General features: G+C 42.9%; 1 protein-coding gene across 2 annotated transcripts in view; it reads left to right on the top strand.

Annotated features, from left to right (window-relative positions):
* Positions 1-2,619: 2,619 nt before the first annotated feature.
* osbp (oxysterol binding protein) overlaps positions 2,620-26,624 on the top strand; it is a 29,850-nt gene continuing 5,845 nt past the window's right edge. The window contains exons 1-15 of one of the 2 annotated variants that reach the window (XM_063218708.1): positions 2,620-2,708; positions 3,795-3,965; positions 6,287-6,495; positions 9,920-10,085; positions 13,320-13,431; positions 14,384-14,585; positions 17,942-18,059; positions 18,349-18,403; positions 19,028-19,195; positions 20,523-20,768; positions 21,411-21,531; positions 22,113-22,216; positions 24,979-25,074; positions 25,428-25,615; positions 25,969-26,204. In XM_063218708.1, coding sequence (XP_063074778.1) covers positions 3,832-3,965; positions 6,287-6,495; positions 9,920-10,085; positions 13,320-13,431; positions 14,384-14,585; positions 17,942-18,059; positions 18,349-18,403; positions 19,028-19,195; positions 20,523-20,768; positions 21,411-21,531; positions 22,113-22,216; positions 24,979-25,074; positions 25,428-25,615; positions 25,969-26,204 — 2,155 coding nt within the window. In that variant the 5' untranslated portion in view covers positions 2,620-2,708; positions 3,795-3,831. Of the gene's footprint in view, positions 2,709-3,794; positions 3,966-6,286; positions 6,496-9,919; positions 10,086-13,319; positions 13,432-14,383; positions 14,586-17,941; positions 18,060-18,345; positions 18,404-19,027; positions 19,196-20,522; positions 20,769-21,410; positions 21,532-22,112; positions 22,217-24,978; positions 25,075-25,427; positions 25,616-25,968; positions 26,205-26,624 lie in introns of both variants that reach the window. The other variant, XM_063218707.1, reaches the window with a different exon arrangement.

Raw genomic sequence — 26,624 nt, 5'->3', positions numbered from 1 at the left:
TGGCAAACATGAGCCCGAGGCATTATCCCACACCACTAGAGATTATAGCTACTCCTAGAATCTCCGGTATGATTGTGTGGGCTCATATGCATTTTCTTCTTAACTGACGGTCAGATTTGAAGCATAATGTTATTAAGCTGTTCTGGTTAGGAAATAATGCATTGCCCGTTTTCTATTATGTTCATCCGTGTGCGCGTAGGCTACCTGCCTGAAACATTTGACTTGGAAACACATTTGCGGAGTAATGCGCATATTCATGTATTCAATTAGATATAGGCCTAAGAAACACAGTGTCATTAACCCGTTGTGGTAATCAAATTATTCAATGCCCCCTGTCTGTCTGATATTGATCATAGGCTACTTGCTCACGGCCTCCTGTGCCAGTGACTTGACGACGGGGCTGGAAAAAGTTGGCCGTGTCTTACCTGGATCTGCTGCACAGCTGCTTTTAGTGGTACCTGCTGCATCATCCGAGTCTTTTCTGAAATATTTATGTAGATAACCCCGCAGGCTCTTCATCTCTTTTTCGCCTTTCTTTCCTTTTCAGTGCTCTACTTGTGCATGTTGACTAATTGGCTCGCGCACTGACCCACTTATCGAATTATGTCTTTTTTTCTAGAAAGACTAAACCATTTTGGAATAGGGGTGATAGGGGGTTAGGCCTATTGGCCGTTTTTTTTCAAGGGCAATGAAGGCAAATATCTATAAGTCATTGTTTGAATGCAAATAAAGCACTTTTCTTCCCTAAATCAACACATGAAGAGCTCTTTTCCAAAATGAGATGTATCCATTTTATAGAATGTTGGGAAATTGTATTGGGCTTTTCATTGAATTGCATTGCAAAATGCATTTTATAGAGGTTTAAAAAGTATGTTCTGAAAACATTTGAATGGCAAGAATTCACATATAGATTATAGGACTTCTTAACTGTCAATTCCAATATTAAAATGCAAAAAGTAAAAAATGGTGGATATAGCGTTTTGGAAAAGAGCTCTTCACATTTTGAAGTGACCATATAATAATTAATCCCAACGTCATGGGGGCCCACTTATGCCCCCCCCCACTAGTCCAGGGCCCGGGACAAAAAGCCCGGTTCCCCCCCCCCCTGACGGCGGGCCTGTATGTATGTATGTATGGGGTGACTTCAGGTAATTTGAGCCATCAGCTAAAATGAGCCATTTAAGGTTTGGGGGTTTTAGCCCCTCTGGAAATGAGACCCAATGACTACAAAGTATGGGAATCTGTTGCCACAACAGTTCATTACATGTAACAGGGGATTTTATTGAGTTTTGATTGATATGGTGGGCGGGATACTTATTCCAATGAAGGCTGCACCAGAAAGTTGCATGGAATTTAGCATGGCACGCTAAAGTTAGCCAAATTATTATAAGTATTATAACTTACATATACCAGTAGATATACACATAAAAACAAAGTCTGTTTTCTGTAAGGATGGTATGCACTATATTAATGTTTGTTAGTGTGGCATATTATTACCCTTTTTGGAAAAAAGTATTTTTATGGTGTTTCAACTGTTAGCTCAGTGGGTTAAGGTAATTTGAGCCACCACGTTCAGCTAATTTGAGCCACCATTATAATCAATGGGAGTTTGCTGCTGTTTGCTGCTGTTTAGCGGTAGCTAGCTCATGTTTGTGTACTTTTGGAGGAAAAATTAAGGAAGATGACAGGTGAAAAGAAATGAATGCAGATGAAAAGAGAGGAGACAGAAAAAGTGAAAAAATAGGATGAACACTGTCCAGAGACATGTGGCAGTACAGAATTGTGATTTAGTATGAAAAGGAATTATGAATTATTGACTTTTTCCCTTTTTTATTTAACCGGCTCAAATTACCAGATAAGGTGGCTCAAATTAGCTGAAGCGGCTCCTTCCAAAAAAGTTGCCACATCCAGGGTTTCAAGACTTGTGGGGCCTAAATAATTGTTTTATAATATAATTCCAACACAAAATGATGAAATATAGTAGTTATTAATTATATATACACATTAAAAGTGCATAGATGGTATTTTGTTATTTTCCCAAGCGATTTACCAAAAAGTGGCTCAAATTACCTGAAGTCACCCTATGTATGTATGTATGTATGTATGTATGAATCTATGTATCTATGTATCTATCTGTCTGTCTGTCTGCCTGTTCCTATTTAAGCATTTCATATGGCATATTTGTAGCATTTTGAGTGGTATGCAAATTTTATAACGTGATAAAGTAAATAAGATACAGTATATCCTGTTCGATATGCACCTTTAATGTAACAACAACAACAACAATAATAATATAAATAATATTATTATGATAATAAAATACATGTGTGCTGCACCACCCTTCCTCTATTTAATTTCATGTTCCATCATGTTCCACTTGCATGGGCAAACCGCATCAATGCATACAAGCAAAACCAGAGAAAAGCTTATTTTACAATTATTTTGTCATTTAGCGACCTTCCAATCCATGTAAATAGTAATCACGCCATTTTCTTGAAGGTTTCCCTCCTTTCAAAATCTATAGAGGGAATACAATAAATCTGATCAGTGTGATGTGCGCCCACAATAGCTTACTTGATGGATAGAGGGACAAATTTTGGTCTCATTCCAGGAATGGTGTGGGCGGAATAAGTCTGCCCTCTGAATCGCACCCGAGCTAGTTAGTGGACATAGCAGACTTCCTTCTTTCCAAGGGACTGTGTTGAAAGGTAAGCTGAAATAGCATGGCACAGCTGCCACAGTTTCCACTATTGTAATATGTTATATGAATATAACTTGATTATAGATATGTGTCGTTTATGTTGTGTGTGCCTTTGAATGAAATAGTTTCAAACGAACTGTCAACAAGGCTAGGTCTTGCTGGTTGCTAGCTTGCTAACGACTGTCATGAAAAATCTAGCTACTTCTACCCGGCTAGTTACACCGATGGCAAAAGCAAGCTACTGGGTATGTGTAGGATAGCATTTACTATACAGTAAATCTTATTCATTTATCGTCTTGCATCGAATTGTTCTAAACCAAAACTCAGACAATTAAATTGTCTGAGGCGCAAACATACCAACACATTGATATTCAACACCCCTCTACCTAGAGCTCTACGTTTGGAAACTGCCGCTCTGGAGCTCCAGTTCTAGCTTGTCATTGCCACACACTCTGCCTACTGACGTACTACAGCTCCAGGTCTAGCACCCTCTAGCTAGGCCTGTTGGCTTTGGCAATGCATTTCTGTGCTTTAATTGATCATGTCAGTAATCGAAAACGTCTTCGCAATGCATCAGTTGATTTGATCTGTTGAGTGTCTGTGTTCTCATTACCTTGTACGTAATACAACGGTAGTGTAATTGAGTAGTTAGCATGGCAAAACATAGCTCACTCGCTAGCCACGTTAACGTTAGCCGTCTTTGTACACGTAGGCGAAATTGTGCAGTACATAAGTAGATGGCTATTAAATCCTGCAAACGGAAAGCTATGCGTTTTGGCAAAGAGATATCGCCCGTAATGTGGACACGTAACACAATATGTTTGCGTTTTGCCAGTGTAGTTGTCCATATCAGATATACAGTTAGTTGGTCGGTATTGGATTTTTCCATCCTTCATAAGGGCTGAGATAAGCCGAGTACCATAGATGTAAACAGCCTGTTAGCAATGTTGTTCTTGAAATACTATCTAGCATTCTGGGTGGACTGAAGTGCTCTGGGTGGTATCTGAACGAGAAACACTTAGTATTACAAAGATTTCAGAGTAGTGAGAAAGTAAATAAACGAACAGTCCTTTACACATTTCTTTATCCACAGGCCTCAACCTCACACTGTGAAGCCACGGGCTATCGTGATGTCGGAGCCCAAGGCCCCCACTCCGACACCTGGAGACACTTACAAAGGTTGGCTTTTTAAATGGACAAATTACATCAAGGGTTACCAACGGCGATGGTTCGTCTTGAGCAATGGTTTGCTCTCATATTACAGGTAAGAGCAATTTCACATACTTTCTTAACCTTGCGTTAGCTACAGACATTGCAGTGAAAACAAAAGTTCACGATTGACAGCTAGATTATTTGACATGCATCGGTAGCCATCATTTGTCATTGTTGTGACGGGCTACAGCCTATACCGTAGGGAAAAAAACCTAAAAACAAATGGACATTGGGGTATAACGCCTATGGTGTGCCTCCCAATGGTGCTGGGGTGTTGGCCAGGCTTTTTTGTGCCTTGCTAAGGTGTGTAACACGAGTGCAGTTTGGCTAATGAGATTTGAGTTGGTCTCACCGACTTTGCTGATGGAGATGTCCCTTTCACCTATCAGCTCTCAGTCAATTATTAATTCTGTGCACAAGTGTCTGACTTTGCTGGCGTACTCCCATGCCAATACGTGTTTTTTGTTTGTCAAGGAAACAATGAAAATGTGTTGTCCTGGCAGTATCTTGTCTCGAATTGATCTCATACAGTAAAAGAGTAACATGCAGCTCCCCCTGTGCAATATGGCGATTTTCATGAACAAAATCTATAAGGCCCTCCTTGACTACTTGGGACCTTTTGAAAGGTCTAGTACAGTGTTTCCCAAACTTTTCCAACTTGGGGCCCAATCAAAAGTGTCACAAATGTTTGGGGGCCACCTCTGACACAATAACAAATAAAACTCAAATATATCAACAGGAACACACACACAAATATGATTTTGGTTTTTACAAAATGATTTCAAGGACCACTTGGAACACCTTTATGGCGCACCACTGGGCCCCGGCCCATAGTTTGAGAATCACTGGTCTAGTAGTTTGTATCATGTGACCTGAGTCTTATGGGGTCACAGTAGTTCAGCAGGATCACTAGAGCTTGTTTGTTCTGCTTGGCACCAGAAGAGAAACTCAACTGCTGTGTTTACAGTTTCACCATTTGTTTGTGTCTTAGTGGAAAACAAGTACCGGTACGGTAACTTGTATGTTGATGAACTCGTTTGTAGTTGTATAATAAAAGTTAGCTAAAGTTGCTGAAGCCAATCAACACGTTGCGTCATGGGGTGTTTCTTAAGTGTTGAGCTGTTCTGTGACCGAAACCTACTTTAGCATATCTCAGCACTATATCGGTTCCTCTTGGGGGTTGCTAAATTGCCTGCGTCCCTCATGCTTCTTCTGGAGACACAAGACCCTTTATCTCTGAAGAAGGTCCATGTTTGCATAGATCCCATCTGTGTCTGTCTGAAAACTAAAATCAGATATTACTAAGCTGATGTTGTCTTGCTTTCGTTATGCAAGGGACACTCTGCACCCGGGTACCTACAGAGCTAGTTATCTTGCTAGATTCCTTACATTTCATGTGACTAAATAGCGTAACATTTTTCAGCCCTGTGTCCCATGGCCAGAAGTCTCATGAGGGTTAGTTAGTTCAGTGGTGTGGGCATCTGTATTCCAATGGTGAACCCCTGTGTTGTGATTACGGTAAAAGCTTTACAAATAAAGCTCTATGAGCGATTTGGCAGCTACAGTGCCAGATTCCACACATTATTCTTCGTAATCTCTTTATGAGACTTCTGACCGTTAAACTGGGCTTCCAAACATATTAATAATGCCTTTTTGACTCAGAGGTGGGAAAGACGCAACATAAAACAGCATTTTCAGCATACTGCTGACTTCCTCTAAGTCCAAGCAAGTGTTGAAAGAGGTGATTGATGGACTTGTTTCCATTCCCATTAACACAATTGAAAATCAACAGTTGACACAGTTTTGATTAACAACATCACATAAGACCTCTAACTGTAGGATGCCATATGATGTATTGTGCTGCTTTAAAGCTTTTATCCTTCATGTGATGTGACCACTTAAGGTTTTTCCCTTGTGAATTTCTGTGCTGGTGGTTGGTTTGTGTGGGTCGGCATGTTGCTAATGTGCACACTGATATCACTTTGTACCGATAGACAAAATGTTTCCTATGCTCATGGAGAAAGCGCCTCAGCCAAGCTTTCAGTTTGAAACAGAGGTGCTAATTGTGCAGCTTTTCTCAGAACACAGTGTTCATAATGCAGGACAAAAACAAACCCAACCGTTTTTGAGATCTAACCATTTGTTTATTTACTGTCTGTCTTGCTCAGTCTTGCACTTTATATGTCTATATGGGTATTGTATAGGTACTCTAGGTGTAATGTATGCTTACTGTCTATGTCTAATTGTCTATGTCCACACCTAAAGTTCCATGTCTGCATGGGAAAGTAAGAAACGTAATTTCAAATTCTTTGTATGACCAGTGCATGTAAGGAAATTGACAATAAAGCCGAATTGACTTGTCTTTCCTTGCAGGACCCAAGCAGAGATGGGTCACACATGCCGTGGCACTATAAACCTGGCCACAGCCAACATAGTTGTGGAGGACTCCTGCAACTTCATCATCTCCAATGGGGGAGCACAGACCTACCACCTGAAGGCCAGCTCTGAGGTGGAGAGGCAGCGCTGGATCACTGCCCTGGAGCTGGCCAAGGCCAAGGCTGTGCGGATGCAAGCAGAGTCAGGTCAGACACCGCAGGGCTGGGCTGGGGTAGCGTAGCGGTGGGTGGCTGGGTAACTTAAGGGATTGAATTAAAGGATTGGGACCAGAGTAGGTGTTGCAACCATGCTGCTCATTGAAACTGTGCTGCCTATTGCCAAATTTGATCTTTTTGTGAATATTTATTAAGTAATTATCTAATATTTACTACTATGACCAAATTATAGTAAGCTAAAACTGCAGCTAAAAATGCCTGTTTCTGGAAATTCAAAATGGCAAACGTTGAGAAGAGCAACCTTTTCATGTATGAAAAATGCAATTTTCCTAGGCTAGTCGCAATGAATACCTAGAATTTCATGGAGGTGGAATGAGCAGCACGAATTCGGAAAGAAGCTGCTAAAAAACATTTCACAGTGCACCTTTAAGTGAAGATCAGTTTGATGTTAGTGTTAAAGTAATCCATGTGGATGTCATTGCTGGCGTCAGTGCTGCAGACAGTTATGACGTCGGTATCATTTATAACTCAAATGCACCATCAGGAAGCATTAGTAAATCATGTTACACTTAAAGCGATGGTTCGGAGTAGAATCACCCTAATGCCATTTGAACCGTGACACCCATCCACCTTTACACCCGAAGTGTTTTCTGCCGCAGGCTTACATCAACAGAGTTGCCGTGTTATTCGATGTTTATTCCGGTTAGCTTGACTCAAGCGCATATGGATACTGGGCACCGTCTCCAAACTTTCCCCACAAAAATAACATGTCATGACACCAAACTTCTGCAGTAGCACAAATATGGTCTGTACTCACGAAACGAAGCATTTGGAAGTTTGGAAATAGTCCAGGAGTTTATTATTATCAACACAAGCCGAATAGCTTCTCTGCTGCTAAAGCTGCGCCAACGTTACTTCCGTCATCTAAGACAAGCATGTAAGAGTCCTCAACGAAGCTCATAATATGCACAATGAAAAGTGAATTCAGCATCAGTATTGATAACGAAAATCATTGTCTAATTGATAGTAGGTAAGATTTGAAATATCTTTTAAGTATTTCCTTGAAAATATAAGCCTTAATCACAATTCAGTGAAAACTTTTTTAACCCTCTCGTCTGGAAGTTTGTTGAAGACTTTTACGGGCTTGTCTCATATGACGGAAGTAACGTTGGCACAGCTTTAGCAGCAGAGAAGCTATTCAGCTTGTGTTGATAATACTAAACTCCTGGACTATTTCCAAACTTCCAAATGCTTCGTTTCGTGAGTACAGACCATATTTGTGCTACTGCAGAAGTTTGGTGTAATGACATGTTATTTTTGTGGGGAAAGTTTGGAGACGGTGCCCAGTATCCATATGCGCTTGAGTCAAGCTAACCGGAATAAACATCGAATAACACGGCAACTCTGTTGATGTAAGTCTGCGGCAGGAAACACTTCGGGTGTAAAGGTGGATGGGTGTCACGGTTCAAATGGCATTAGGGTGATTCTACTCCGAACCATCGCTTTAATGCTGAGTGTGACCACATAACGGTATATAGTTGACATTTCTTGTGTCACCGTCTGCCTCAATCTTTAAGGAGTAACCATGTTTTCGGGATTGTTTGCTACATGCTCTCGGTAGTAGGTAGGATATAAAGCAGTGGCTCAATGGGTTGCGAAGATGTATACCCTCATGCTATGACAGAGATGGGGCCCATTGAGCCATTTCATCTGGCCCACAGAGCCTTTTCAAATCACTCACACCTAACATTCTAAAAAAAGCAAAGGGTGTTGCAGGTGTGGGATTAATCGAGGTCATCTAAATATTGCAATGTGCAGGAGTGAAATGACCAACAAGTTATGTCGATGTACATTAAAGTACCGGTATTTCTTATTATTGGCAAAGGCATGTTGTCTGCAACATTTGGCCCTACGATCCATATTCCACAGTACACCCAATGTGGCCCTCAGGCCAAAATAATTGCCCAACCCTGTGCTATGATGATATAATGCCCCAAACCCGTGGCCAAGTCCTGGTGCTCAGTCTGCATGGCATTTAGAGCACCTAGACATCTAGACTCTGAAACAATCATATCTTGCCAACCACAACACTGATATGAATGTGACCTGTCCTGATTATACGGAATGTTTATCTTTTCATTTCATTTTTTTTGTATCAGCTTGTGTGGTTTGCCGGTTTGATATCAAGGCAAGATTGTTGGAATTCAGCCTTCATCTATGTTTATAAGGTCATTTGTCTTGTAAGAGGATTTAGCAGCAGGGGAGGTCGTGAAAGATGAGGTGATGGAATCCCAGTGTTGTATTACGTATTGAATTCATTGAGGGATGTCAGATTTCATGTCAGAGTTGAACTTTTGTTGAGACTTGAAAAGTTGTCCTGTATATGGCACAGACTATAGAGTGACTACCTTTGTGTGAAAAAGGTGGTGCTCAGAATGATGTTGGTTTGAGCATTCAGCATTGTACACGTACTAGGGGACATATATTATTGGGCTGATGGAGAGTAAGATGTAGTTTATAATCGTCTGTGATTTAGATGAACTGATGCTGACATGGCAAAGGAATGGCAATGTGAAGTCTCAGAGGGTGTAGATGTTGGTATGATACGGAAGTTTTGTGAGTCAGGTGACGTACCAGGTAAACAAAAGAACGACCTTTGACCACAATGATGTCAGGACAGATCTGCAATAAAGCTGATATCACCTGATGTAAAATAAATGGAAACTTTTAAGGAATTACTCATTTTTATTCACATGGATGAGGACAAAATAAAGGATCCACAATGACTGCATTTACACTTCGTTTTTGAATTAGAAGTTGAGTTGGTAAAATGGCTCTGTTATGTCTTTCTGATCAATTTTTTTTTTTTTTTTTTAAATAGTGGCAACATGGCACAGTCAAAAAACATCTCTAAAAACAAATACAGTCTTGTGTGTACTGTTAAACTGTTTTTTGTTGTTTTTTAAGGTGTGCTGTGTAAGATTTTTAGTTGTTTATTTCCAGAATCCATGCTACCCATTCACTAATGTTACATTTTTCATGAATACTTACCACCACCATCAAATTTTCAAGTTTTCATTATGACTGGGAAAATTGCACTTTTCATACATGAAAAGTGGGATCTTCTCCATGGTACGCCATTTTGAATTTCCATTTTTTTAGCTGCAAAAATGATTGTACTTGGGCCATACTATTACTCAGTAAACTTTCATGAAAAAATCTAAATTGGCAATAGGCAACCCAGTTTCACTGAACAGTATAGTTGCAGCACCTTTTTTGACCATTTCCTGCACAGTGCACCTTTTAATATTCGATACTAACGCCTTGTCCTCCGGAGTGTGCGGCACTTCTTTCCTCCTGCAAGTGTTTTCCTGGTTGCCAGCACCTCTTTTTCTGGTGTGCGTTTTACACCTCCACTCATGATACTAACTCCATGTCTTCCTGTCTGCCACAGATGACTCTGGCGATGAGTGCCCCATGTCTCCTGCCCCGGCGGGCCAGAGTGGGGGGCCGTCCCGTAACTCGGAGGTCCAGTCCACGCTGCGCACCCTCGGCAGCAAGGTGGAGGACCTCAGCACCTGTAACGACCTCATCGCCAAACATGGTTCCGCTCTGCAGAGGTCAGACATGCATGCACACTAAGGCTGTAACGATATTGCATCGAACCGAGGTATCGCGGTACGCAGACCCACGAACCCCTATCGCGAAACTGCCTCGCAGAATCGCGATGCGCCCTTTAAAAGTTGTTACCAAAGTTCTTCCCTAACAAAATCTCTGTTGTTACCCCTCAGTCTAGAAAACAGCAGCATAAAGGCAAATGTTTGCATATGCGCTTAAAAAAGACAAGTAGAAAAGGGGCGCACATGTGCGAGTAACACTTCCATTCATCCCTCTCTTATAAAATGTTCCGTCCAACCAGCACGTGCATTTGTTATTATCAATTGCCTGAGCAACCTCCGCGAGACGAAACACTTGGAAACGTCGGAAGGTAAAGCACAGAAATGAACAACAGACCCAAGAAGGCTTTATCAAACGTGTGAAGGTGTTAAGATTCATGCATGCGCCGATGCTGTTGAGTGGAGATAGACGTTGAGCAGAGAGAGAGAAAGAGAGCGAGAGAGCGAGATGCTCCGCCTGCCCAAATTCATAAACCACGCGACGCTCTATCAGGGAAGTGTCTGAAGTCGGGCGAACGTTGAGGTCGATGTGGATATTAATAGGCAGCGTTATTCTTCCCCGCATTGACCGCCTGCCTAGCGAAAACATGCTCCATTTCAGCCTGCATCCATTCCCGCTCTTGACAAAATGTCAAATCACAAAACCAAACAAAGGACAACGTGCCTGTTGCATAGTGAGAACATAGGCTAACTGAGTTTCGAGTTTTGTTTGTATAAGCGTGCGCGCGCTGCTGCACGATCAAAAAAGTTTAAAAAATATTAAACATCAAAATTAAGTGTTGCATTTTTGTAAGTAACTTTACACAACATGTTTCCTGACGAAATATGACCAGTGTTGTTTCAGTTAATGTTTGGATATTAATTGGATAATGTTTGATAATGTGAGACAGTTGTTAGACTAATAGGCTACCTACTGGAACCCTGACCCTTCTCTCTCCGTCTCTGTCTCCCTCACACACGGTCAGCATCTCAGCATCATATGATCTAAGCCTATTAATAAGAAGCCTACTTTTCCTTGGTGAACTAATATCCCTTATTGTGCTTTGATGTCAACACCTGGGGAACAGGTTGCAGTGGTATATCTGCAGCATCATTTAGGTACACCTACAAAATTAATGTAGGCAGTAGGGCTGGGTTCAAAAGATCGAATCGCGATCCAATATCGATTCATGTTCGAAAAGTGTGATATCGATTCACAGCTTTGTGGATCGATCTTTTGCACATTCATGTAGACTACATGCACAAATACACACGGCCTGTTCAAGTAATAGTGCCAGTTTCTCTCTCATACCAAGTTTACCACTTCTTTCTCTCATACCAAGGTATTTCATGTTTGTGTGGGTATCAAAGGTTGAGACATTTAGGTTTTTATAGCCGGTCTTAGAATTTTAGGCATAAATGGGTTTAAGTTACAACCCAGCAATACAGAAGATCGATATTGAATAGAATTGAATCGGATCGTGGATCGAATTGGATCGTGACCTTCTGGATCGGAATCTAATTGATCCAGGAAATTTGGATCGAATCCCAGCCCTAATAGGCAGGTAGGCCTAAATGCAAAAATAAATCATATATATAGCCTATATAGGCCTATAATTTATTTTCTTCTTTTTTTCCTTTAAAAATAAAATAAAATCGTGGGGCATATCGAACCGTGGGTCATATATCGTGATACAAACCGAATCGTGGGTTGGGTGTATCGTTACAGCCTTAATGCACACACATGCCTTGAATCTCAAATGGTACACTTGTGCACTTCAGTGTCCATGTTTCGGTGCGTATGGCCGATAAGTTACGCACTGAAACAACGTAGTGCTCGAAGTGCACAAGTGCGCCATTTGAGATTCAGGGACAGACTAAACTGATACCAAACCTTGCGCTTCTTGTGATGGTGTCACCTGCTAGAAGAGATGTTGGACAGATAGTTTTGTCCCTGTGTGTGTGTTGACATGGCTGTCAAATGATGTAAAACTGTGGTTACGACCTGATCATTGACTACCAAAGACACAAGACACTTGAAATGGATGGCAGCCAATTAGTTACATACATGATACGGAGTGTTGTAGTGTTAAACTGATTTGCATTGGGATAACATGGAGTGTAGCGCCTGGTTCAGTGGCCTAGTTACCCGGATTCACTCCGTTGCACAAAAGGCAAGTTAACTGAAGTGTTCCTTGACTTAATAGTATTCACACCTTCAGCTGTGGGTGGTGTGGCCTCAGGACAATCTCTATACTGCAGTCCACTGTAATCGTCTTCAACCTTGGAGTCAAGTCAGGATACCTAGTGCCTAGTACCTCAAGTCATTTAGCCAAGTCTACCTTTGGATGCTATGTCTCCATCAGCACTTTTTCATCAAGTGTGGGATGTCTGCTTTGTTTTTAAGTGCTGATTCCTTACCTCTAGATCAGTGGTTCTCAACCTTATTTGAACAAATGCCCCTGCACCTCATCCTAAGTCTCCCAACGCCCCCTTGGCCTCATAATAAGCCTGACAACGGCCCCTTAATGTTAAAAAAATAAATGGGCTAATGCCCCCCAATGGCAACTAAGCACCGCCCCCTCTCAGCTACATCCTTCTCAACGCCTCCCTAGAGCCCCCCAAACGACCCCTGGGAGGCTTTACCGCCCCCGTTGAGAAACACTACTCTAGATTGTGCATTTACACAAAGTGTAGTGTAAACTTAGTTGATAGGCTATACACTGCTGTTATCTTGACCTGTGATGAACTCCTGTGCAGTAGTAGGTCTCGAGCATAACAAGAAAAGCCTGTTTTCCCTAATTCAGTACGAGGAGTGCAAGACTGAAGTAACAACAACTTGTGTGAGGAACGTGTACCATAACCATACCATTTTTCTGTATTTTACATAAACTTATTCTTTTTGTATACATGGGTTCTCAGTGTTTATCAACAGGATGTTATGAGGAGGGGCAAGACACGAGCAGCCAACCACGTGAGCTAATTTTTTGACCGACAGCGGTTTCCAACAATCAGAGGTTGAGTTGTGCGCAGCTAGGTTCGCGCATTCAGGTTATAAACAAAATTAAGAACCCATGTATACTGTACTACTGAATACAGGAAATCGTAACCAGAGCATTACTATCTGAATTCTGTATGCAGTGCTAACAAAGTTATTGCGATGTGGCTCTGTTAATGTAGTGTCTTCTCTTCTCTCAGGTCCCTGTCAGAGCTCGAGGGGGTGAAACTTGTTGGCGATACGGGTGACAAGATTCGGCAGGTGACGGAGCGAGCCACTCTCTTCCGCATCACCTCCAATGCTATGATCAATGTAAGTAACCACTGAAGTGCTGCCATCAGTGTAACTCATCCCGGAAATGGGACGATCAAAGGGAATTACCTTCAAAATCAATGAGTGGCATGAATGAGCCTATGCTGCACTTGTGTAGACAACGATGTAAGCCATGCTCCTTCAGTTAACATTATATACAGTGGTGTAGTCTTATTTTCTGTGGTGGGTACACTGTATATATTTGTGCTATTCTAATTAATGCAACACTCAATTTTAGGTGGGTTTTCTGAAATCCCTGAAATTGTCAGGTGGATATACTGTGTATGCCTGCGTTCTACGTAGACTACACCACTGATTATATACCATACAGTGCATATCCACAATGTAGTAAAAGATCATGTAGAAGGGAACTGACACCATTTTGTGATGTCATGTATAACTTGGGCACTGGCAGCCATGGGCCAATGGTTAGAGCGCTGGGTGATTAGATCAGAGGGTTGCAGGTTCGAATCCCACCCTAACTAATCCATGACTGAAGTGCCCTTGAGCAAGGCACCTAACCTCACATCGCTGCAGGGACTGTAAACAATACCCTGTACCTAAATAACTAGGTCGTTTTGAAATAAAGTGTTGGCTAAAGGCTCTTTTCCTCTGCTGCTTTTCTGGTAGGCCTACAGCTCAACACAGCACGACCCGGCCACCTCTTTTTGCTTTTCAAATAGGCATGACACAGTTCAATCGTAAAGCAAAAAATGGCAACCGAGTCACACTGTGTCGAGCTGTAGGCCTACCAGAAAACCGGCAGTGGAAAAGAGGCATAAGTGTGACGTAATGTAATAACTTGGTGTCTCCCCGAACCCTACGTAGGCCTCACATCGCTCCAGGGACTGTAACCAATACCATGTACCTAAATAACTAAGTTGCTTTGAAATAAAGTGTAACGTAATGTAATGTAATAACTTGGTGTCTCCCCGTACCCTACGCTACGCAGGCCTGTCGGGACTTCCTGTCCCTGGCGCAGGCCCACAGCAAGCGGTGGCAGAAGGCGCTGCAGGCAGAGCGGGAGCAGCGTGTGCGGCTGGAGGAGACGCTGGAGCAGCTGGCCAAGCAGCACAACCACTTGGAGAGGGCCTTCAGGGGAGCCACCGTGCTGCCCGCCGCGCAGGGCAACGCAGTCACCGACGGGGGCAAAGGTACTACAGCAAGTGCCCGGACTATGTGTGCAATTAGCTTACTACTCAGATATACTGCTGAGTTCCAGTTTTTTTTATTTAACTTGCTGCCATATGCCTTCCGCGGCGCCACCGTGCTGCCCGCCTCCCAGGGCAACGCAGTCACCGATAGGGGCAAAGGTACAGCAGGCGCTCGCCGGACTATGTTTGCATTTCACTAACTAAGGGGTCTAAATTAACTTCTTTCACCACCAGCCAAAATGGTTAGCAGATGTTAGTCTTACTAGCCAAAAAGCAAACGCGTTGACTATCAAGCCTTCATCAGTGCGTGGTACACTCACCACGCACTGATGAAGGCTTGATAGTCGAAACGCGTTTGCTTTTTGGACATGGTGGTAATATAACTACACTGTGTGCAGAATTATTAGGCAAACATGTTTTTTGACCATATTGTCCATTTTATGCATATTTTCCGCCACCAACCTCTATGGACATGAACACCTATTGGATTTAAGCATTCCAGGTCATGCATATTTGTATAGTAAGAGATGGTGTGATCGAAGGAGCCCAATACCCTATATCAGGTGTGCATAATTATTAGGCAACATTGTTTTCCCCTGGGAAAATAGGCCACAAAAGAGATCTAACAAACTCTGAAAAGTCTATAAACAATTTTGAAGTCTTCCAGAGGGATGTGGCTGTCTTGAAATTGCCCAGATATTGGTCATATCCGTCAAATGCACCGTTACAAAGCCATCAGTGTCACATGCATTGTGCTCACAAAGTAACTGCCGGATTGAGAAGAATTGAAGGTCAAACTACCAAAAAAGTATTACCCTGTAGTGCTGTTATATTCCAGAACTGAAACCTACATCGAGTGTCCAGGAGAACATTGTATTCAGCACTCAGAGACATGACCAAGGTAAAACAGGTTGAAACCTGAAGACCACTCAACAAGAAACGTAAGTCAACACTGGGTCAAGAAAGGTCTTAAGACAATTTTGTCAATGGTTTTATGAACTTCTGAAAGTGACTGTTAATGGAATAGATCGATGAGCCCATGGCTAGATCGGTAATGTGCACACTCAGATGAGTTCCTGAGTTCTACTGAAATGCCAGCAGAATACTGCATAAATACTATTGTCTTCTTGAAAGTTGCAAACTTTTCCCTCACAGATCCAGCTATGGGCTCATCCACCCAGTCGGTCAATAGTCACTTTCACCAGTCCATAATACCTTTGAAAACTCTGTCCTATGGTATTTCTTGACCCAGTCTTGACTTAATTAACTTGTTAAATGGTTGCCTGGTGTCATCCCTTCTTACCTTTGCTATGTCTGAGTGCTCAACAACCTGTTCTTCTGGACACCTGATGTAAGTTTGCATTCTGGAATATGATAGCACTGCAGGGTAATACTTTTCTTGTAGTTTCACCTTAAATTCTTCTCAAATTTTGGCAGTGACATTTCATGTGAGACTGATGACTTTGTAATGGTGCATTTGATACTTCTGTGCTAATGTGACCAACGTCTTGCCAATTTCAAGAGAGCCACATCCCTCTGGAAGACTTCAAAATTGTTTATAGACTTTTCAGAGTTTGTTAGATCTATTTTGTGGCCCATTTTCCCAGAAGAAAGCAAAGTTGCCTAATAATTATGCACACCGGATATTGGGTGTTGGGCTCCTTTGATCACACCCCATCTTATTATACACATATGCATCATCTGGAATGCTTAAATCCAATAGGTTTTCATGTTCATAAAGGTTGGTGGCGGAAAATACGCATAAAATGGACAATATGGTCAAAAAACATGTTTGCCTAATAATTCTGCACACAGTGTAAAAAATGAGACGCAGTTTGTGAGTGCGGATTTTTCTTCCTTAAGTTGATACATTTTATCGCGCACCCAAAGACTTTTGTTTTTTCCAAGAAGTTTAGTGCGTCCTTTGCCAAAACTTGAAGTCTTACTAGCCAAACACACACTCATTAAGGGGTCAAAGTGGCTGGTAATTTGGTGTTTTCTACCAGCCAAACTAAAATTTCACCAGTATTTGGCCGGTTGGCTCGTCTTAATTTAGAGCTCTGCGCTTACTACTCAGATATACTGCTGAGTTCCAACTCGAAGAACTTGCTGCCATATCCTTTGATTGCCTTATGTTAGCCTGGTAACCAACTGTGTGATGATGGTTGACGCACTTGGAAGTTAATTGAATGTGTTGGATGTTGGAGTCACTTTATGCCAGTCTTATTTCCCTAAGGAGCTTAGGGCTTATGATGCAGTTATGGCAACAGTTTGAGAAGTAATTGGCTGCTAATGTGGGACTTGGCTGCTTTTGGTGTGCAGCTTGGCACTGTTGTGGCTGGAAAAGCAGACACACACTGGTGAGAAAAGAAAGCGCTGTAATCGCCACTTTATTGTTGATTTCTGTGAAAACGTGGAAATATCAATGAGTGAAAAGTGCACGTATTCCGTCTGGGTGGCACAGCAGATGTGTGTACAATACATTGATTTGTTTTTTATCTGAAGTCTGATTCGGATGTGGAATCTACATGACAGTTGCAATCTTGATGCAGTTTGTTTTGAATAGTCGCTGTTGCAGGCAGATCTCAAGTGGATGGATTTAATTCGTTGGGGCCCAAATACATCATGGAACCCCACTAGAGACAATTGTAGTAATCGTTTAGATGATCATGGTTATGGACAACACAACACTCTCTATCTGCCGGTGTGTTCGATTGAGGTCCTAAAGTATACATGTGCATTTCTACTCTGAGAAGTTTCCTGTTCCTAATCAGACCTGAAGGGTCCATGTGAATCCTACTACAGACTCTCGACTTAAAGGGTAACTTCTGCCAATTTCAACATGCAGTTGTAATGCTCACACTATCCTGTACTTCTCAGTACCTGAGATTTTTTTTTTTTCTTCAGCATTTTCTGAGATCCTGGTCATTGTAAGGGGGGGCAGGTCGCAGGTGTATGTTTACTTTTGAAAAAAACATCTTGATTTATTCCCAATAAAATCCAAAAGGTTATGCAACATCAGTACAAAAACCTTTTGGAATAATATTTGGAGTAGGCCTATGTTAAGAAAAATTTGAATGTAAACAAAATCTGCCCCCATTAGAATAGCTCAGATCTCGGAAAGGGCTGAGGCGAAAAATGCAGCATCACCGGGTACTGACAAGTCAAGGGTAGCGTGACTAATACCACAGCATATTGAAATTGGCTGAAGTTATCCTTTAAGAGTTTCAGCTAATCGACGTATCCCATATTACTGAACCCTGTACTGTAACTGCACTGACCTTGAGGCGAAACTGAATTTTGGTTTTGGTTTGACTTCACCTAATTCAGCTCCATAACTGCTCTTGTTGTGCCAGGAGGACCAAGCTCTGGCAAGGGAGACGCCAGCGATGAGGATGATGAGAATGAGTTCTTCGATGCCATGGAGGATCCGCAGGAGTTCATCACTGTTCCTGCTGACCCCAAATACCACAGGTCTCCCCTCAGTGTTACTCTCTGTGCCCCCCGCCCTCTCTATTTCCAACTTATCCTTGTAGTTCCTTATAGTTCCTTATAGTTCCACTGTGTGTCTTCTAATATACCTTTGTGTGTTACTTGACCTAAGTGTGGCTTCTGCTCTCGTCTTCTTTCCCCTATCTCCCCTACTGTCTCCTCTCCTCCTCCTTCTCTCCCGTCTTCTTTCTCCCTTTTCCCCTGTCCTGTTTCGTCAAACACCCCTTTCCCCCTCCTTCATTCTTTTGCTCTCTAACTTTTCTCTCAGGAGATCGGGCAGCAATGTCAGCGGAATCAGCAGTGAGATTGGAATGGATGACCAATCAGTAAGTTTGTGTGTCTGTTTGCGTGTGTTTTGGTTAGTGATGTAGTAGTCATGACTGGTCTTTTGGTTTTACAGATGGTAAAAAGGAATATCTACAAAACAGACGTTCTGTTGTTAGCCAATTATTAGATAATTATATATTTATTCTTCCTCCAGAGAGGGTAAAACACTGACTTTTAGGTGTAATTATGGAAAGTCTGAGTTATTTCACTACAAATGATGTCACGAAACTTTGCACACATGATCCTGTCAGGCTAAATGTAATCCTATTCAGTTCAAAAAGACGCTTTTGCACACCTCTGTAGTTGGGCAGGTGCGTAGGATATTATCTCAGTGGGGTTGTCATTTAAGTGTAAAGAAATCCCGCACACTGTCCATTCCACCAACAAACTTTAATACAGCGTTTCGGTCATCCGACCTTCTTCATGTTTACCTGGTGGAATGGACAGTGTGCGGGATTTCTTTACACTTGAAATCATATTCAGTTGTCAGTGTTAGTGTTGATGAACTTTGCTCTCAACCTTCCGTGTGTGTGTGTGCGCGCGCGCATGCACAGTGCACACATGTTGTGACGTACTGTCATATAACCTTCTCCTCCCTCCTCTCCTGGGCCTCCTTCCTGCAGCTTGATGAGCAGTCGCTAGCCTCAAACCCCGAGTCTCCACAGTCTCAGGAGCTGGAGCCGGTGAAGAAGAGGCGGACGCGCATCCCAGACAAGCCCAACTACTCCCTCAACCTCTGGAGCATCATGAAGAACTGCATCGGCAAGGAGCTGTCCAAGATCCCCATGCCTGTAAGATCAGCCACTCATTTCTTAGGATGTTTAAGTAATGCTGCATGGGCTACATGTTGTATGCACCAGGCTTGTACGAAATTCCGAATGGAAAAAAATTCAATTCAAAATAATGCCATAATACGAACACTAGGTGGTGCCATTACCTTGAATTTCTTTGAATTTAAGCTACACCACCCATTGAAAGTACATAGAACACCACCACCACCTAGTGTTCGTATTATGGCATTACTTTGAATTGAAATTCTTTCCATTCGGATTTTCGTACAAGCCTGGTATGCACATGACATTTTTTGCTGTTCTGAAACAGGCATCAGTCCGCCTGCCATCAGAAACTATCCTTTTGAAAACAAATGACACGCACGTGCCTCAGTGTTCCCTCATAATTAGATTGTGCAGTAATTAACTGAATTATCGATAACAGTAGATAAATAAATTAGTTCTTGGGCTGATTATGTTTAATTCCAATAATATTTCTAATGATATTTAGAAATGGTTATCTTTTTAAGATCATTGCTTTATGAACATGATTGGGTCAGAAAAAAAATAATTGTGGCAAGAATTCAGGCTTGTAGTCTCAGTCTGCCCGCCTGTCATTGTCAGATTATGGGAGTGTGACAGAAAATTAGTCATCCGTCTGCTAATCCTGCGGTTACTCCTCATCCATTCATTTCTTTTTACTCACGCTTCTGTAATCCCATACTTTTTAAATCCCGTCAGGCTGGCTCTTCCTGCCATCTGCTTGACTGACACTACTGTCTTGGAACACCTTACATTATGCCTATCTACACCCTATGACGACAATGCACATCTGAAATTGTGTCCATCTCTTGTGTGTCCCTTTTTCCAATACTTGTTCAACACTCTAATAACTCCTGAACCGCCTTTCTCCTCTCCGCCCCCCCTCTCTCCCTGTCCCCTCTCTGTCTTCCTCTCCCCCCTCTCTCTTCCTCCAACCCCCCCCCCCCCCCCCCCCCTCTCTCTCTCTCTCTCTCTCTCTCCATCTTCGCTCTCTCTCCCTGTCCCCTCTCTCTCTCCCTTTTCCTCTCTCCCTGTCCCCTCTCTCTCCCTGCCCCCCCTCTCTCTCCCTGCCCCCCTCTCTCTCCCGGTCCCCATCTCTCTCTCTGTCCCCCTCTCTCTCATCCTGCCCCCCTCTCTCTCTCTGTCCCCCCTCTCTCTCTGTCCCCTCTCTCTCTGTCCCCTCTCTCTCTCTTCCTGTCCCCTCTCTCTCTCTCTGTCCCCTCTCTCTCTTCCTGTCCCCTCTCTCTTCCTCTCTCTCTCTCTCTGTCCCCCTCTCTCTCTCCCTGTCCCCTCTCTCTCCCTGCAGGTGAACTTCAACGAGCCCATCTCCATGCTGCAGCGTCTCTCTGAGGACCTGGAGTACTCGGAGCTCCTGGACAAGGGCGCTAAGTGCCAGAGCTCGCTGGAGCAGCTGTGCTACGTGGCCGCCTTCACCGTCTCCTCCTACTCCACCACTGTGCACCGCACCGGCAAGCCCTTCAACCCCCTGCTGGGGGAGACCTTCGAGCTGGACCGCCGCTACGAGAGTGGCTACCGCTCTCTCTGTGAACAGGTACTGGGATGCTTTACGGCCGGGCCTCGGGGCAGTTCTCATGCTGTGCTGCTTACCTCATAGGGCTGAGTAGTGCTCTGTAACTGTTCCTTTTGTACGTATTTCAATCATGCTGTAATTACTTGGTGATGGTGAGAGTGAAATGTGTAGATGTTGGTTGTCTGTTAACCCTTTATAGGGCAAGTGACTATATTTGATCACTTTCGATTACTTGCACACCGATCACAAATGGCCCTGCCATGCCTCTCTACAAGGGTGTACACCCAAGTGGGTTATATCAAATTAATCAGGAGAAATCAGGCTTTCAGACAGATAGTGAAATCATAAAATGTTTTTTTCACTCGGGAGCTCAAATTTGTGTGCCCTTTCGTTTACCAGAGATAGGATGCTGCCTTGTTAGTGAGACGCTCAGAGACTTGCGGTATAGTCTCATTTTTCATTTATTTTTAACCTTTATTTTTATTCCACCTTTACTTCTTTATTTTTCCTGATCGATCCTTTTAATTACGCCGTCAAGACTTATTTTATTATTGCAAGTGAGTCAGTTAAAACACAACGCAGAGAATTAAGCCTTCAATTTTTATTGGAGAAGATAATCTTGTAGACCTCCAAAATCTAACATCTGCATCTGTGTGCTTCCAGGTGAGCCACCACCCACCAGCGGCAGCCCACCATGCCATCTCAGAACGAGGCTGGACACTGAGACAAGAGATCACCCTCGCCAGCAAGTTCAGGGGCAAATACCTCTCCATCATGCCTCTAGGTCAGTATGCGTGGGTGTGTGAATGTGTGACCATGTGTCACTTGTAGGGATGGCGAAAATTGAAAAAACTCTTAACCGGCTACTGAGAATATTTTTCACATAAGCCTTTTTTTTTGTCCAGCCACTCTTTGCCAGATGGAAAATGCTGAATTATCGTACTAAAACCTCAAAATTATCGTTTTTTGGTGGCTTTTTGGGAGGAAATTATTATTATTATAATTATAATTATTATTACAACCGGTTAAGTGGTTGCAGAAAATTTTAACCGGTTAAAGTTGATCCGGTCAGCTATCGGTTAAACAGTTACCGGTTAACATCCCTAGTCACTTGTGCCTCTTTTCCATTGCTGTTTTTCTGGTAGGCCTACAGCTCGACACAGCGTGACTCGGCCGCCACTTTTTGCTTCACGTTTGAGCTCTGTTCGATTAGAAAAGCAAAAGGTGGCGGCCAAGTCGCGTCGTGTCGAGCTGTAGGCCTACCAGAAAACCGGCAGTGGAAAATAGCCTTTTGGATCATTTTGGGATTGTATGTTGGTTTCACTGATGTATAATGTGTGGCATGTTTCGTTCGTCTCGTTGTAGGTTCTATTCACTGTATTTTTGAGAAAAGCAACAATCACTACACCTGGAAAAAAGTCACGACCACTGTGCACAACATCATCGTTGGCAAACTCTGGATAGACCAGGTGAGTTTGAGTTCTTGCTGAAGATATCGTTATTCCCTATCCTGACTTTGACAAAAGCTGTCCTGAATGTGATTGGCCCATTTCAAAGTGAGATGCCTCAATACAGTGATTTCTTGAAAAATAGCTAATTAAAAAAGGTCCAGTCAGAGTAGATTACAGCTTCATCTTGCAGCAGTTTCTCTTTACAGTGACACTCCAGAGGCCTCATTTATCAAGCGTTCTTAGGCACAGATCTGTGCGTAAAGCGTGCGTGCGATCATTCCTGAGCAAAGTGGGATTTATGAACATGTACTTTAACGTAGAAATGTGCCTAAATCTATGCACACCTCAGACCATGCGTGCGAGTGGAAGAAACATGAAATTGCAAATAATATTGACAGTGCAAGGTACATTTGCTTTGAATCACAATGGAGTATGACGGTGTGCTATTTTACAGTGTTTTCGTCCATGTGTGTCTCCTTCTTTTACTTATTTTGAGACGCTGTCCTCCTCCTGTCTTAAGTCTCCACTTCTGCAGCGGAAATGTTTCTATCTCTGCACTTCCCGGGTGGGCAAACATGAAAATCTTTAATCGCATTAACTCAATGACTTTCTGTGATTAATCGTGATTAATCGCATAGCGCGCGAAACCCAAAATTAATAAGAATAAATCATAAATAAAATAAATAATAAATAAAATAAAAATATTTTTGAAATTAATAAAATAAAATAATTAATAATAATTTGCATATGTACTGTGTAGATAACCTATGTAGGTCTAATATAATATTCCACAATGGAAATGTAGGCTATTTGCCAACCTATCAGTCTAAATGTAGTAGGCTATGCCTATCCAATGTAGGCCTACTAATGAAACACATTATTGCATACAATATTACACTAGGGCTATTTAAGATTGTAGGCTACTGAAACTGATATATTAGAAATTATAAACTCAAATTAGGATGATCTACATGGGCCTACAAGAAAAAAAGAAAAAAAACTTTTTAAAAGTTATATGTTAGAAAGGCTTGCCATAGGCGTGCCTCTGTGAGATATGTCCCGCCTTCTCTCACTGTCAAAGACTCCCACCTTCTCTCTTTTATCTGTCGCTATTTTTAAGGTGTTTCAGCGACTAGAAACTAATTGACTGTCTGTTGGCATTGACAGCAATTACATCTTTCAAAACAATAACGTTGACGTGACTAACACTATCTTAAATGCTGACGAAGTTGCCGATATCGCGAAATCATAGCCTACCATGTTCATGCAGCCTACTATGCACGCGCTATGCATGTAGATGTACACTATGCATGTAGATACCAAAACGTTGCGTGAGGAATGTAATATCTCGCGGTTCGCTTTTTGATCAGGGCTTTAGTAAGTCCGCGTGGCGTTATTGACAGCTGATAGACAGCCAGCACAACAGTACTCTTTTCATGCTGACCGTACAATAGACTAACCTTGCGAGCTGCAAAGGCGAGCCACATGCTGCTCGACAGTTGCGCAAGGAGGACCAGAACTGTGTAGGCTACCTGAAAATGTCCATCCAGAAGTTGACGTCCTTCTGTAGGCTATGCCTGTTTTGTTTTGACTACTTTTCTAGACATTCTTCTTCTCTGTCAGCACTGCAGCTCTATAAACCCTCTCTGACTGCAGTCACTGGAAGCAGCAACAAGCGCGCTGACGCTTTCAAAATAAAAGCCACGAACGACGGTCATAAAAGGAAAAAAAAAAACCACGAAAAAAACCCTGCTGTGTTATAGCGTTAACAAAATTGTCGGGCGATATTGACCTCAATAGTTAACGCACCGTTAACGCGTTAACGTTGCCCAGCCCTAATTTTAATACCATATATGGTTACTTGGATGCGTTTCGGGATGCAAATTACCCCGAATGCGCGCGTGCACCGTGATTTGGAAGGTGTGGGATTTATTATGCAGACGTCTGCGTTGGAACAGCCAACGCATGTTTGATAAATCCCGATTTTTCTGTACTTGCGAACATTCTAAATTTCACTCGTAAGACATAATTTAGAAGACATTCTACGAACTGATGATAAATGAGGCCCCAGGATTTTTGACATAGGACCCAATTTCCTAGTTAGCCTGACCTGTGTCTTCCAAAGTCCATACTTGGCGCCCTTTCCGCACTGTGTTTGGGTACGTAGGAGGACGTTTCATTTTGAATTGTGGCAAGATGAAGTGTACTGCACGTACCTAGATGACTCCCTCAAACCGGCCATTTTTTGAAGTGTGGAGTTACTGTACACTTTTCACACTAAAAGTTCACCATGTTTGTTACATAGTTGCATTTCAGATCTGTCAAACTGCCGATTCTCCATAACGGCAGCATAGTTTTGGTTCAAAAGACAATCGTGGTTTCCGTGACAAATTATATTTTGGCCGTTGGAAATGACACATGTCATCAAACAAAACGTAATTTGGACAGACACTTCACCCACAAATTTTGCATTTTCTCTGTGGGCGGAAAGTTCACTCAACCACAGTGCAATGTTGGAGATGTCGACACTTTTTTGAGATTCCAAGCAGTCCTTGTAATTGCAGAGGTCGCTAGTGCTAGCGAAAGTGAACAACCTTTGATAGCCTGACACTAAAACATTATTATGTCCAGTCCACGAATCACTAGAGGTAAATCAATTAACTATGCTAGACTGTGGCTAACTAGAAAATTGGATCATTTTTTTTTGTATTGTTTTGGCAAGGTAATTTCATGCTGCAAGTGTTCTGTGACACTCATTTGTTCTGTCTTTCTCTTCCCAGTCAGGAGAAATAGATATTATTAACCATCAGACGGGAGACCGATGCCATCTTAAGTTCGCCCCATACAGCTACTTCTCGAGGGATGTGGCCAGAAAGGTGAGAGTCTTGGGGATGGTTAGCTAAAGCTTCTTCATGCTGCGATCTCATTCTGTGTTGAGTGAATAAAGTCCACAACACAGTTTGTCTTCCATATTAAATTTAGTAGTGAGAGCGCAACATTTTCGCGATACGCATATCGCTACTCTTGATATCAGGATTTCGATACATTTTCGATATATTGTGCAGCCCTACTAAGCAACACAACTAATTTGTGGGTGTCATCCCATGACGTATTGAAGTCCGCGTCATTGTATCTTTCTTCTGGCATATTCCCCGCTCCCTCTGTGTGTCTCCCTGCCTCTGCCTCTGCCTCTGCGTGTGATTGACTGATTGACTGTCCCTTTACACAGGTGACGGGCGTGGTAGCTGACAAGGAGGGAAAGGCACACTACGTTCTGTCGGGCACATGGGACGAAAAGATGGAGTTCTCCCGTGTCATGCAAAGCAGCCGGGGAGGCGAGAACGGTACAGAGGGCCGCCAGAAGACTGTCTACCAAACACTTAAGGCCCGCGAGATCTGGAAAAAGAACCCACTGCCGTAAGTGTTTTATTTTTTTGAGCAACTTGTAGAGAAAGTGTATGAGAGTGCCTGTGTGTAATTGTATGGGATGAAGCGGCTGTCTTCTCCCTCACAATACATATGTTTGTGTTCGCTTAATCTGCTAAACATTTTGCCAACATGTGACTTGAATTGGGCACAGCCAGTACCCAATTACAGACATTAAAAATGAGTTGAATAAAATACAAGCTGTATAATGTGATAATGTATAAGATGTGATGATGTTTATTCTAGTCTAGTCGCACGCCTGCCACTGACCACATCCCACGCTTTACCATCTGTCTTTTCACCCCGCTCCTCTCCTCGTCTCGTCTTGTCTTGTCTCTGCGTAGGGAAGGGGCTGAGAACATGTACTACTTCTCCGAGCTGGCATTGACGCTGAACGAGCCCGAGGACGGCGTGGCCCCCACGGACAGCCGGCGGCGGCCAGACCAGCGTCTGATGGAGCAGGGCCGCTGGGAGGAGGCCAACGCCGAGAAGCAGCGCCTGGAGGAGAAGCAGCGGACCGTGCGCCGCGAGCGGGAACGGGAGGCCGCCCGCACCGCCAACCCAGACGACGAGGGAGAGGGTGAGCAAGGGGGAGAAGGAGAGAGAGGGGGAGAGAGAGAGATTCCTCTTTTCCACTGCCGGTTTTCTGGAGGCCTACAGCTCGGCAAAGTGTGACTCGGCCGCCACTTTTTGCTTCTCGAATAAGCATGACACGGCTCAATCGTAAAGCAAAAAGTGGCAGCTGTGTCGAGCTGTAGGCCTACCAGAAAACCGGCAGTGGAAAAGAGACAAGAGAGAGGGAGAGGGAGGGAATTTCTCAGCTTGGCAAGGGAACTTGAAAAGAGGAAGAGCTTTTTTTGTCCCACAAAAAACTCTTCTCTTCAAGTCTTGCACTTACCAGTCCTTAAGTGCTCACTTGCCTTCATGTGTGTGTCTGTGTGTGTCTGTGTGTGTGTGTGTGTGTGTGTGTGTGTGTGTGTGTGTGTGTGTGTGTGTGTGT

The sequence above is a fragment of the Engraulis encrasicolus genome, chromosome 16 (assembly GCF_034702125.1).
Source record: "Engraulis encrasicolus isolate BLACKSEA-1 chromosome 16, IST_EnEncr_1.0, whole genome shotgun sequence".
NCBI lineage: Eukaryota > Metazoa > Chordata > Actinopteri > Clupeiformes > Engraulidae > Engraulis > Engraulis encrasicolus.
This window is presented reverse-complemented; position numbering and strand designations above follow the sequence as displayed.